This window comes from Aulonocara stuartgranti (assembly GCF_965226115.1).
Source record: "Aulonocara stuartgranti genome assembly, chromosome: 19".
NCBI lineage: Eukaryota > Metazoa > Chordata > Actinopteri > Cichliformes > Cichlidae > Aulonocara > Aulonocara stuartgranti.
The window spans coordinates 9,763,987-9,776,387 of NC_138955.1; the positions used below are offsets into that span (position 1 = coordinate 9,763,987).

General features: G+C 40.0%; 1 protein-coding gene across 5 annotated transcripts in view; it reads right to left on the reverse strand.

Moving 5' to 3' along the window:
* The window catches only part of LOC309695320 (DNA (cytosine-5)-methyltransferase 3A-like), a 52,356-nt gene that overhangs the window by 15,004 nt on the left and 24,951 nt on the right, over window positions 1–12,401 (reverse strand). For all 5 annotated transcript variants that reach the window (XM_082515861.1, XM_082515863.1, XM_082515862.1 and 2 more), the window contains 8 exons: window positions 7,279–7,659; window positions 6,532–6,690; window positions 6,174–6,281; window positions 5,396–5,552; window positions 5,087–5,233; window positions 4,383–4,427; window positions 3,158–3,237; window positions 2,895–3,007 (listed from right to left, as the gene is read on the reverse strand). In XM_082515861.1, coding sequence (XP_082371987.1) covers window positions 2,895–3,007; window positions 3,158–3,237; window positions 4,383–4,427; window positions 5,087–5,233; window positions 5,396–5,552; window positions 6,174–6,281; window positions 6,532–6,690; window positions 7,279–7,659 — 1,190 coding nt within the window. The remainder of the gene's footprint in view (window positions 1–2,894; window positions 3,008–3,157; window positions 3,238–4,382; window positions 4,428–5,086; window positions 5,234–5,395; window positions 5,553–6,173; window positions 6,282–6,531; window positions 6,691–7,278; window positions 7,660–12,401) is intronic.

Genomic DNA, 12,401 nt, shown 5'->3' on the forward strand with positions numbered 1-12,401 from the left:
ATTAAATATCCAGTGAACAGCAGTTCTCTGGGTAAAGATGCCTTGTTGATATCAGAGGTCAAAGGAGAACAGCCAGACTGCTTCACACTAATAGGAAACCAACTGTTACTCATATAACCACTTGTTACAACCAAGGTATGCCGAAGAGCATCTTTCAACATGCGACACTTGAAACCTTGAAGGTTAATGGGCTGGAGTGGTAGAAGACCACATCGCGTGCCACTTCTGTCAGCTAAGAACAGGAAAGTGACGCTCACCAAAATGGGAAACTAGATGACTGGAGAACTGTTGCCTGGTCTGATGAGTCTCAATTTCTTCTGCTACGTTCAGATGGTAAGGTCAGAATTTGGTCTTAACACTATAGCCAGTTTGATTACTCTTGCTGACCTCATCCACCCCCTTTATGATCACAGTGTACCCATCTTTTGATGTACCTTGATATAAAGAACAAATATTCTCAAAATTGCATCTTCAGCATCTTCACTGTATTCACATGGCCTCCAAAGTCACCAGCTATCAGTGTGTGTTTTATGACAGACAAATGTTGCCCTGGAGTCACCTGCTGTAATAAGAACAACCACAAAGGTGGTTTGAATACTTCATCAAGTAGGCAAGATACAAATCCAAATATTTACAGGCTGAGATCAAAAAGAAAATCAACCAATGAGTACCAAGGACTCGTATGAGGGGGTTTGCTGACCGTAATGATCGTAGGAGAACATCTGTGTCCTTCAAATAAAATTATACAATATGAACATGACCGACATGTCTCTCTTCTCTAAATCAGTTTATCAGTCATAGGCAGAGATGGGCAGTAACGCGTTACTTGTAATGTGTTACTGTAATCTGATTACTTTTTTCAGGTAACGAGTAAAGTAAGGGATTACTATTGCGAAAACGGTAATTAGATTACCGTTACTTTCCCGTAGGAACGCTGCATTACTAAAACCGTGATTTTTTTGCCAGAATGTCTCATGACAGTGACGTAAGCAAGTGCGACGTTCGTGACAACAGCTGTGTGCAGATCAACAATGGATCATATATCGAATGCAGGAGAGAGTATGAGCGTGCAGCGTTTAAAGCGTGGAAGTACTGACCTTATTTTGAGTTTAATTCCATAAAAAGTGACAAAAACATTAGCGTCCGTTGTGCCTGGGAAGAAAACTTCTCTTTATAGCGAAAAAAGCCCCTAAACTTCCAAGCAAGCACCAAGTACGCTGAGAAACTCGCGGATTCTTCAACTGACCGCCGCGGCACACCTGCACCAGGGTAAACCTCCGCCTACGCTACTCCTGCTTTACAGGTGAAAATAGAGCAACAGGACCGCTAGTCTTTGATGTTATTTATTTTCTGCTGTGTTTTACTTGCATCTATTTGAAAGACTGAGTGTAAACACAAAAAAAATATATTTTATGTGCTGGAATGTGCAGAAAATAAGTTTAAATGTTAAGCAAATTTCTTCCAGTCAGAGACTGTTGCATATAATTAAATTTTTGCTTGATGCATAAAGTTAAAAGATTAAAACTGATAAAACAAGTTAAAAACAAGAGACTTTTCCATTTGATTACATTTTGTATGATGGATTATGCAGAAAAAGTAGAAATGGGCTGAAAGATCTATCACTTTATCACCTCTTCAGGTTGTAAATCGTGTTTTTAAAAAGTAACTAAGTAACTAAGTAATTAATTACTTTTGAAAAAGTAATCAGTAAAGTAACGGGATTACTTTTTGGGGGAAGTAATCGGTAATTAGTTACTGATTACTTTTTTCAAGTAACTTGACCAACACTGGTCATAGGTCAAGAAAAGGTGCACAGTTTCATTATCACTCTTTGTTTTGTATTTAAAAGGTGTAGATAAAAAGGTTTTTAATGGGGTTTGTGGGTTTTGAGAAGCAGCAAGTTATCGTTAACACTGTCATCCAAATGTCAAACGCCACCATCCAAAAATAGCATTGTTTGTGATCAGTCCAGCATGCCTCTGACAAAGCTCAATCTGTTCTCAATGGTATTTTTCTAGACTTCAATCTAACTGTGTGAGAACACCAGTCTGTTTCTTTATGTTTAACAATGCTCTATTCAACAGAAATACAGTGCAACCACACTTTATAAAATATTTGCTATCAGCAAGTTCTCCACTGGGCTGCCACGATGTTGCCTTACATCACTGCTACGAGATTAGTGACCCATCACAAAGCCTTTATTGTGCATCCAATATGAGCAGTGAACGCACAATCCTGCTATCTGTGCTGGAAAAACAACTGTAAATTTAGAGGCAAGTACTGTCCTATTCAAAAATAAAAAATATTGCTGTTATTTGCTACACAGCTTCACAATGTTCTTTATTAAGCAATAATTTTATGAGTATTTTTTATGACAAAGAGATTTGAGAACAAGTCAATTGGCTGATTATCCTGTAATAAAGGTGTGAAGAAAGCATATGAGAATTTTGCAAAGATTGCAAGTTTTTTTTTAAAGACCCTTTCATACTCTACTAACAGTAGATTTAGGTTATGGAAGGTCAGTTTATTTTTAGTTTCTTGTTCTTAGCTCACAGGAGTGCCACTTGGTGTGGTCTTCTGCTGCTGTAGGCTTCTAATGCTTCAAGGTTTGACGTGTTGCAAATTTAGAGATGCTCTTCTACATACCTCGGTTGTAATGAGCAGTTATTTCAGTTACTGTTGCCTTTCTGTCAACTTTGCACCAAGAAAATCCCTCATAGCTATGGTTTTAAAAATCCAACTGTTGTCTTGACCACTTAGCATATCAAAACTATAAAAAAGGCTGTGCTCAGGTCAGGTAATGTGTAGCTGTATATGTAGACTAAATCTAGTTCTACCAGACTCCATGCACATCCATGTAATTGCAACACAGGCTCTCATGGTAGAAACCTTACCGACAACAATTGTTGTTCCCACACATGAGCACCTCTCGTCCCCCGCAGCAGATAGTGCAGTATGACTGGTAGCCGTCGTCGTCGTATTGATAAGCACATTCTAGGAAGCAGTTCTGCAAAAAATATCCAAAATATACTCTAAGACACGGGGTCACATCAGTTGCTGCTTAAAATATGTGTTGTTTATTAGGAGCTTTGAAATTTGCTGTGACTTTTAATAACACCCTAGTTGAGTCCAAGTCTAAGCCTTTATCGCAGCTTACCTTGCAACTCTGACACATTCCTCCAGCAAAAAGAGGGTGCTCAAGGCTAACATTCAGACTTCCACAGGAGATACAGATGTCTGCAGTAAGAGAAACACCGTGTTAGTATTTAACAGGCAGAGCTCTGAGAGGAGTGAGCACCCAGAACTCACACCTCTGTGAAACAATTTGAATATCTATGAGATACAGTTGTGGTCAGAAGTTTCCATACGCTCATCATGGGACACGAAGGGTAATTTGTACTTTTAATGATTTCCTGTTATTTTTCCAGAGTGGGATGATTGTACAGCATACATCTTTGCACTAGTTTTAATTTATTTTGGATTTTCTCTTATCTAAACATGGTCAGAAGTATAAATCTTTGAATAACTGGTGCTGAAGGTTCTGCAATGTCTTTTAACTTGACAAGGCCTGTTAGCTTCTCATTAGTGATCATGACTGGTAGTTTCTCTTTGCCAGCATTACAGAGGATAGGCAACAACACCAAGAAGCATGCTTAGAGTAGTAAGGGTGAGTGTTTCAACCTAGAAACACTTCGCTATCCAGCTGTCAGGTAATTGTCAAGCATGGTGGTAGCATCACCCAATCCTTTAACTTCACCTCAAATCAACAGCTGGTTGAAACTTTGATATAATTGGATGTCCCAGCTGGGCAACGATCCCATATACACATCAAAACTGATTTTAAAATGAATAAAGCAGGCTAAAATTAAGCTTCTGGAGTGGCCTTCCCAAGGCTTCAACCTGAACCTTATTGAAAATGTGTGTACTATGTACCAGAAAACCAACAAATTTAAATTAATTCTGTCAATACCACCTAGAAGACCAGTCAGATATACAGCCATAATTATTCCAGAAGCTTGCTGATGGCTCAGAAGGGTTGAGCTGCAACTTGCTAAGAGAGACTGAATGAAATGTATGTTTGAGCCCCAAATTATTATTCATGACCATAAGTGTGTGTAAACATTGACCACAACTGTAGGTCTAGATCTAGTTAGTTTAGCTATCAGGTTATGAGAAAACAAACAAAGCTGCTAATAAGGTAGATGAAATTACAGAAAACCCATTTCCTCCTTTTTACTCATTGTTATTTTGTGAACACAGATGCATGCATATAATCGGCTTTGCCCGTCAACAACAGGTACAAATAAGAGGTGTGTCGGTGCCTCCTGAGAGGCCCTTCGGTGTTGCTACAAGCAAGAGCACACAGAGAACATTTCACTTACCCTCTAAGCTGCGGCACTTTTGTCTCACTTCATAAACAAGTCGCTCTGACACAGAGAAATGAAGAATCTGTGTTAGTTCCTTCATTTTTTTTTAGAAGTAAATTCAAAAAAATATAGGAAAAAATAAATAAAACTAAAATTTAAGATGGTATCACGCAAATAAAACTTCTTCGCCAAACATGTCAGAAACCACTTAAAGTATCAGTCATCATGATAATCCCTGACAGCACAAATGCTTTCATGATATATAAAGAAATAATGTAACAAACAGATCATTTGATGGGTCAGTCAAAATACACATTTGGTTATGTTATTGTTGGAGTTTCCTCTGTTTTCCTTGTATTACTATGGGATCTTTATTTTACATTATAAAGCACCTTAAGGCAACTGTTGTTGTGATTTGACACTACATAAATAAAACTGAATTGAATTACACTTCTTTTCTTCTTTTGTCATTTGGAAGAGACGGAGGATGAGTAATACTTGTAATAAAGACAGGGCACTGTCTTTCTAGATAGCATCTATTTATTGTCTTTAGAGCAACCTGAATCTTTTTGCCTTCTCACGTCACTTGCTAATGGATCTCTTGTCCATACCTTACCTCCCAGACCACTATAGTGATGTAAAACACCGCCGCAACCTCCCCAAGGAGCTGGACACAGAGTTCATGACTCCAATATAACCCAATAAATGAGGCACGTTACCTCGTGTTCTCTCATCAATGATGTCCTTGACCTTAGGTTTCTCTGCTGTGCTTTTGCGAGGCTTTTTGGCTGGAGGAGGTGTATAGGCTGCTGCTTCTGGCTCTACCCATATTTCAGGATAAACTTCTTTGTATGGGTTACGCTCCTCTGGGGTGCACAACAGAAGCAAAAAATTAATATTGCACCAAATGTTACGGATGTTTTTAATTACCAAGTGTATAGAATACATCTGCTATGCCATTATATATAGCAATTTTTAACTCTTCCAGATGGGTCATAAATAGGGTTAAAATAGTGATGTCATCTTACCTTCTGGTGGCTCCAAGCCTTTGGGTCCAGTGGGCTGAAATCCTGTCATAGCCCACTCAATCATCTGCTTGTTTAACATTTCCACGGATTTTGAGGTCTCTGTCTCATCACTGTCAGGGCAGGCCATGAAGGCCTTTCCTGCCCGGCTGCTAGCCACCTACAAACACATTCAAAACGTTTTTCACCAAAAATGTATTCTTATTCTATGATATTTACAGTAAAGATCCTTTAGTCCCATTCAGTTTAATACTATGCCTAAAATGGGTGGATAATTTGAGAGGGCTCTGCCTGCGGGGCGTCTTGGATAATTTTGCTCTTGAATTTCTCATTGAGAGCACTTATTTTGAAATTACTTCTTCGTTTTTTTTTGCATTTGGCTCTCCAAATTATGGTAATTGCAGAAACGTTTCTGCAATTTTCATAAAGCTTCTTAAACACCCTCTTCCTGAGATGCTCAAAAAGACTGGGGAACATGGAATAAAGTTACTTCTTATTCTATATCTGCAAAAAGACACAAAGACACAAACAAGATGTGCCATGTTAATATTCGTGGCCTTTCTAAAGAACCATTGCAGCTGCTTCAACCCTACTTCAAGTCTTTATGCTATGCCAAGCTAAGTGTCAGTAGGCTTTGGTTTAATGCCACAGCAGATATTGAAGTCTTTACATGAAAGATTGAAAACATGTAAAAAATATGAATGTCAGATACATTCGCTTTGTAAGTTTAAAGGTTTAACTACAACGAAAGCTGTGCCCTAAAATCTTCTCCCATGCTCACCTGTAAGACTTCGTAGATGGCTTTCCTGTACATGGGCTGCTTGTTGTAAGTTGGTTGGTGAAAGGCATTGTTAAAGGAACTTAAAGGCAATAGTTTCTCTACACAAACCTGTGAAAATACACATAAAAATAAACGATTGTTTACACCGCATGTTTAAAGGAATCGTGTTGAGGTAAAAAAAACTTTCCAGACATTGAGTTTTCTGTTTATATTCTAAAGGATCATCTGGCTGAGTAAATAAAACCAATAAGCTCATTATAAAGTCTGTGGCTGTCACTATAAACAGACGTCTGTTTTGCTTGAAGAAGAAAAAAAAAAAGACCTAACAGCAATATTAATGTTGGCTCTAAAGACTCACCACTGAGAATTTTCCATCTCCAAACCACATGACCCATCTGGTTCCCTCAGCAGCTCTGCTACGTCCCGTCATCCACCAGGATACGATGCGGCCTGGCCACCAAGAGAATCCTCGGAGCTTCCCCCAAACCAGCTCGCCGATGCCAAAACCACGACCGTCCTGCAGCCAAAAGAAAAGACAAATCATCCCCTCTGCTATGACTTGTGGGCAGAGTTGTGAAACCTTTTTTCAACAGCCTGTCTAGGGATATTTTTTACTTTTTGGATGGTTAGATCGCTTAGATAAAAAAGTTTATATGAAAATGGTGACCGTAGCAACATCACAAATCACCTTTTTTTTCTGAGAAAGCTAAACTCACTTTCCCATAAAATTAACAATGCTAGGGATTTTTATGTGGGAGAAAACTATGAAAAAAGTACAGCTTATGAAAATAGGTTGAATAATTGCCGAATTAAGTAATTGATTTACACATATCTACTCCAAATAACCGCTAAATTAGTGCATATTTAAAAACCTGTCATTTATTTGAATGCTTCGTTTGCCCTTTAAAGTTTGCAGATGTCACAATCAGAATTCTTAACAATCCCAGAAGAAATTATGTAAATATCTGAAATGAATACATTCCCAGAACGTGACCGGCTACCTTGCATGATAAAGATGAACCCTCACCGTCAACTGGATCCTTTATCCAGTACAGACTAGCTTACAACCAGACACGAGTCAGTGGGAAACCCAAAATGATCTTACCTCATACTCAGACTCAGTGTCTGGAGTCTTGGGGGATGTCTTGTCTTCTCCTTCGATGGCGACAGGCTCTGGGGTCGTGGCCACAGTGGGGGAAGCTGGGTCAGTAGGCTGTTGCTGCTGTTGCTGCTGCTGAGGTGGCTGCTGATGTTGCAGATGTTGCTGTTGCTGTGGCAGCACCAGCGGTGATTGCTGTTGATACTGAGGCTGTGACTGAGACTTAGTGTGTGGCTGCGGCTGCAGCTGCAGCTGCTGCTGCGGCTGCTGCTTTGAAGGCTGTGGGTGTTTGATTATTGAGACCTCTTCATTCCGGGTCTCTGTTTCATTATCCTCGTGATCCTTCATCGCGTTCATTGCTGACATTTGTTTGGCCTTTTTCTCTGCCTGAAACAAAGCCAAGTGATAACAGAGATGAGGACATGATGCGTGCAGTCACTGAGTTTAAGTAAGTTTAAGCTAGATATCAAGATATCAGGAATTTACACTATTAGAGGATTTAAAAAAAATATAATTTACAAAAAATATGTATAAATGTGACCAAATCAGACATAGCTGTTTGTATATTAATACAAACAGCTGAAGAATAACTGTGAAAAAAGAAGAAAAAGAAGCCACTTGTGATGAAGCTAACCAGTAAGAGCACAAAGCTGCACTTTCTGGATTGGCCATTTGAGGCTGGCTCCAACAGCAACTCAATAACCATACCCTCCCATGTTAAAACATGGTTTTGGTATTTATAGAAAAATTACTGCCCTCACACCAGCTGTGCAGGATCTGATTTGTTAACACCTCCGTTTTAAATATTATTAAGCCTTAAAATTACAGGTGGACGGAGCTGTAACAGCTAGCTATGTTCCAGACTTCATCTGCATCTCTCATTTTGTGTCTTTTCATGCAACTGTGTAGGGGTGGGCGGTAGAAACGGTATATGGTAGAAACGATATAAATTTGGCCAGCAGTAGATTTTTACTATACCGCTCTACCGCAATAGCACATGTTGATGGTGTCATTATCAAGCTGCGCCTGGTTGCAGCGGCTGCAAACAACATCATCTAACATTGGGTAGGATGTTTTTTCAGGTAGGATGGATTCCCAGAACACCGGGCGACAGTAATAGCAAAGAGACAAAGCACTTCTGGAATATGAGGAAAGTCAAAAACTGCGCTTCCTCCACTTCCCTACCATTGATTCATTAATGCCGAATTCCCTCGCAGCTGCTTTATTCCCATGTTGTTGCTGTATATTAATGACTAACCTCGTATTGTGGATGGATTATCTTAGTTGTTCTCCTGACTGAAGTTTGGTCCGTTTATAGCATCCTGCTATGCAATTGCATTTGTCCCTAACCAGCAGAACCCTCACGTTAACTTTTATCGAGTGGAAAAAAGTTAACGTTCATCCTTCAGCTTCACTGTGCTAATGTTATGCTAACATAGCTGTTTTGCTAGCAATCACGTAGGACATTATTATATACCAGCTAGTCCAACTTCAGTAACCCTACAAACGTCACTGCTTAGTTTTCTGTCCTCATTTATGTTGGAAGTGATAGCAGAGCTGTACGTTTGAATTTCTTCAGATATCTCTCAGTCAGAACATGGCATGTCATGTTTAGGTGGAAACCAGCGAGCTAACTTCCTGCTAACTTCTAACTCCGTTGAATGGTAAATGGCCTGCATTTGTATAGCGCTTTTCTAGTCCCTAAGGACCCCATTGTGTTGAATTTAATAAATTCTGTTTTCATGGATGCCTGGATGTTAAACTTAATTGTTACAACTGGTAAAGCAGCAACGCTGATCATTTTATTAAAGATGAAATAATTTAGACAGTTTTTAACTGTCAGTAATGCCGCAGTGTTCCTTTGACTTTGGGACCTGAAGCAGATGGAGTTTTGGACCCAGATTACCAGGCTCCTGACTACGGTAGCCGTAATGCTCCGAGGCGGTGTGGCTTCATAGCTTACCAAAGTCGTACTAAAGCATTTTTGACAGATTTTTGAGCGCCGTGTACCACATAAAATCTGTTTGAGGTCAGTAAGCACAACCAGAATTCATACATAAGGCACACTGTCGATTTTTGAGAAAATTAAAGGATTTTAAGTGTGCCTTATACTTTGTAAAATACATTATACAGAAGAAAAGAATATATCGCAATATATATCGTTACCGCACATGCTTCAAATTATACCATGATATGGATTTTAGGCCATATCTCCCAGCCCTACAACTGTGTGACAAATACTGACTTGCTGTGCAAATAATTGTACCTTTTCAAAAATTCTGAGCACCAGTTTTGGTGAGTGATACTTTGTTTATATGTTACTTGGCGCTAATTAGCAGCTGTCTTTTTCAGCATGGTAGCACTAGCTAATAACTTAACTAATACCCCACCAACTTGTCAAGATATGTAATGAAGCACAGGAAACCCAGGTACTTGCAAAAAAAAAAAAAAAAAAAATCAGCCAAGCAATGATGAAACATCAAGATTTCAAATATTTGCTGTCTTAACTTCATTTACTACAATATTTCTCAAAACGCTGTGAAAAATCTAGCTTATTTGAACCAAATCCTCATATAACATACCTCTTGGCTATCAGAGCAGAAACCCCCACGCTTTGCAGCTAAACATGGGTGTGCGACCCTTTAGCCTGATAACACTGTGTGGTTTGTGTTTGATGGACAACCTACTGAAGTGTTAAACTGAAGCTTAATCATTTACCAACGTCCTTTATGTGAGTATTTATCAATTTGCAACATTCTTAAACCACAAAAATAGGCACAGTTTGACATTTTCAAGTTAAAAAATTAATTGAAAATAAACAAAGGTAGATAAATGATGTGTAACCTGTGCCTCACTTCTAGGCTGAGCTACTGTAATTCGTTATAATCAGGTTGCTTTAAAAACTCCTTGAAGAGCCTTCAGTTGATCCTGAACGCTGCAAGTAATGGATCAGGTGACACTGAACCCTTCTTTAGTAATGCTGCAACAGGCTTAGGCTGCTAGGGGGGGCTTCCTGTTGCTCATTCAGTCTGTTTTCAGTACCTCTGTTAATACATCACTAAATCACATTTAATCTTTATTAATTATTAAATATCTCTCCCATCATGAATCTTTTGTCCTGTCTTCCTCCTGTCATGCCCAACTGGTCACAGCAGATGGCTGCCCCTTCCTGATCCTGCTTGTGGTAAAGGTTTCCTCATGTTAGAAGAGTGTATTTCCTTCCTACTGTCACAAAGTGCTTGCTTATACGGGGTGGTGTGATGTTTCTTTTTGTTTTTTGTTGTTTTTTTTTGGGGGGGGGGGGGGGGGGGGTCTTACTAACCTCAAGGAAATATAAACGCAATATATCAAAGAAGTAAAAAATAAATAAATAAATAAAAATGTAAAACTGCCAAAATGTCTGTGAAGGTTCTCAGTCATCCAGGTCATCGTAGTCAAAGGAGCTTGCAAAGAAAAGCGTCTGGACTTCTTTAAGTTGCTTGAAGACGTTTCACCTCTCATCCGAGAAGCAGTAAAACTGCCAACAACTTCTATGGACACAGTTTTTTACTCACAAGGGTAACAATTTGTTACGCAGCCCAGTCTTCCATAAATCTGGTCATGCATGAAATGCTTCCCTCAGATATAGATATAGCTGTACAGAGGCTGACGGATTTGAAGCTATTTAGCTATAGAACATAAGAGGCACGCCTCATTTCTGCTGTGTAAATGCAGAATGGTAGCCTTTGCAAACGCGTCTTTATCTCTGCGTGTGAGACCTATTCATCAGCAGCACTGAATACAATAACTCTATAGTGTACAGACCTGCAGTGTATCGTTCACTTGGTTTGTGGTACCTGACACTGAACCGCTAGGTCGATCAGAGAGGACGAGACACAGCCGGGACTTAAGCCTCTCACAGCAAATCCCCAACAGCTGCACTCATTCTGATGTCTCTCTCTCTCTCTCTCTCTCTCTCTCTCTCTCTCTCTCAAACACACACCCAGTAGGGCTGTACTGCGAACACGTGCTAACTTTCTTCTTCCTTTCTTTCTTTTCCTTTGTCACACACAGAATATATGCAGTACCATATGTAAACACGTGCTGGTCATACTATAGGCTCCACGTGAGAGCAGTGCTGCACAGCTGTGCTTACTTTTGCTCAAGTGTTTCTCAGGTTCTCATATCTCACTCAGAGGCTCTGTGGGAAGAGGAGGAAAAAAAGTCAAACAGCAGAGAGGCTGAGAGAGAGTATAGCACAACGCTCCGTCCTCTCCCCCAGTGTGACTAGTAAACAATAGTGCCTTTAAGGGGAGGTAGTGCCGAGCATGGGGAGGGGTGTCGGCGCAGAAGAGTAGAAACATGTGCTCTTCAATCAAGAGGCTCTGCTGTGGTTTATAAATATCTGTACTGTAGTGCGGGATGGATGGTTCAAAGCCCTCGGCCATATGTGTTAGGCCTCTTGGCTCCAGTACAAGAACACTGAAGTTAGTGTTCGAGAGCCCTGCGTGAATGTGCGGTTCCAGTTGGTAAAATACAAAAACTACCAAATGCCAGTTAAGCTGACATAGTTTGTGGTGGAATAATCCGTGTTGTTATGGGCAAGTGAGGAGGGCAGTCACTGGTGTAGCTGTGACGAAATGAGCTGACTTAAGACTAACTGGAAGGTTAGTTAGTCTTGGTTTAATGAATTAAACTGGCACAGTGAGTTTCTTCATATTTGTTGACTGGTAATTGCAGGTATACAGAGTTATCTGTAAAAGCCAATGAAGCACCTTTTTCCTGCATTCGTTTTTGTGTTTTTAGGACTCGGCTGTCTCCATGACTCCTTCTCCTCGGAGCCAATGAGAAAGTGACGCTGAAAATGCCAGTGGGGGGAGGAGAGAAAGTACAGTGGCTATAAGAACCAGATATTTGTCTTGCCCCCTTTTGGGGGCCTCACAGTGTGTGTGCAGCTCCACCAGCAAGACAGGCCCTCAGAGTCTAAAGGGGAAAATACGAAAGGAGGTAGCAGAGACACAATGCGGTCTTTATCACTTACACACGCCTGCCCGTCACTGACAGCTTAGAAATACCAGATACCAGAAATACCATATATCCGCTGTCACGCCGTGCTGAACAACAATACCAAAAATGACAGCAGACATACT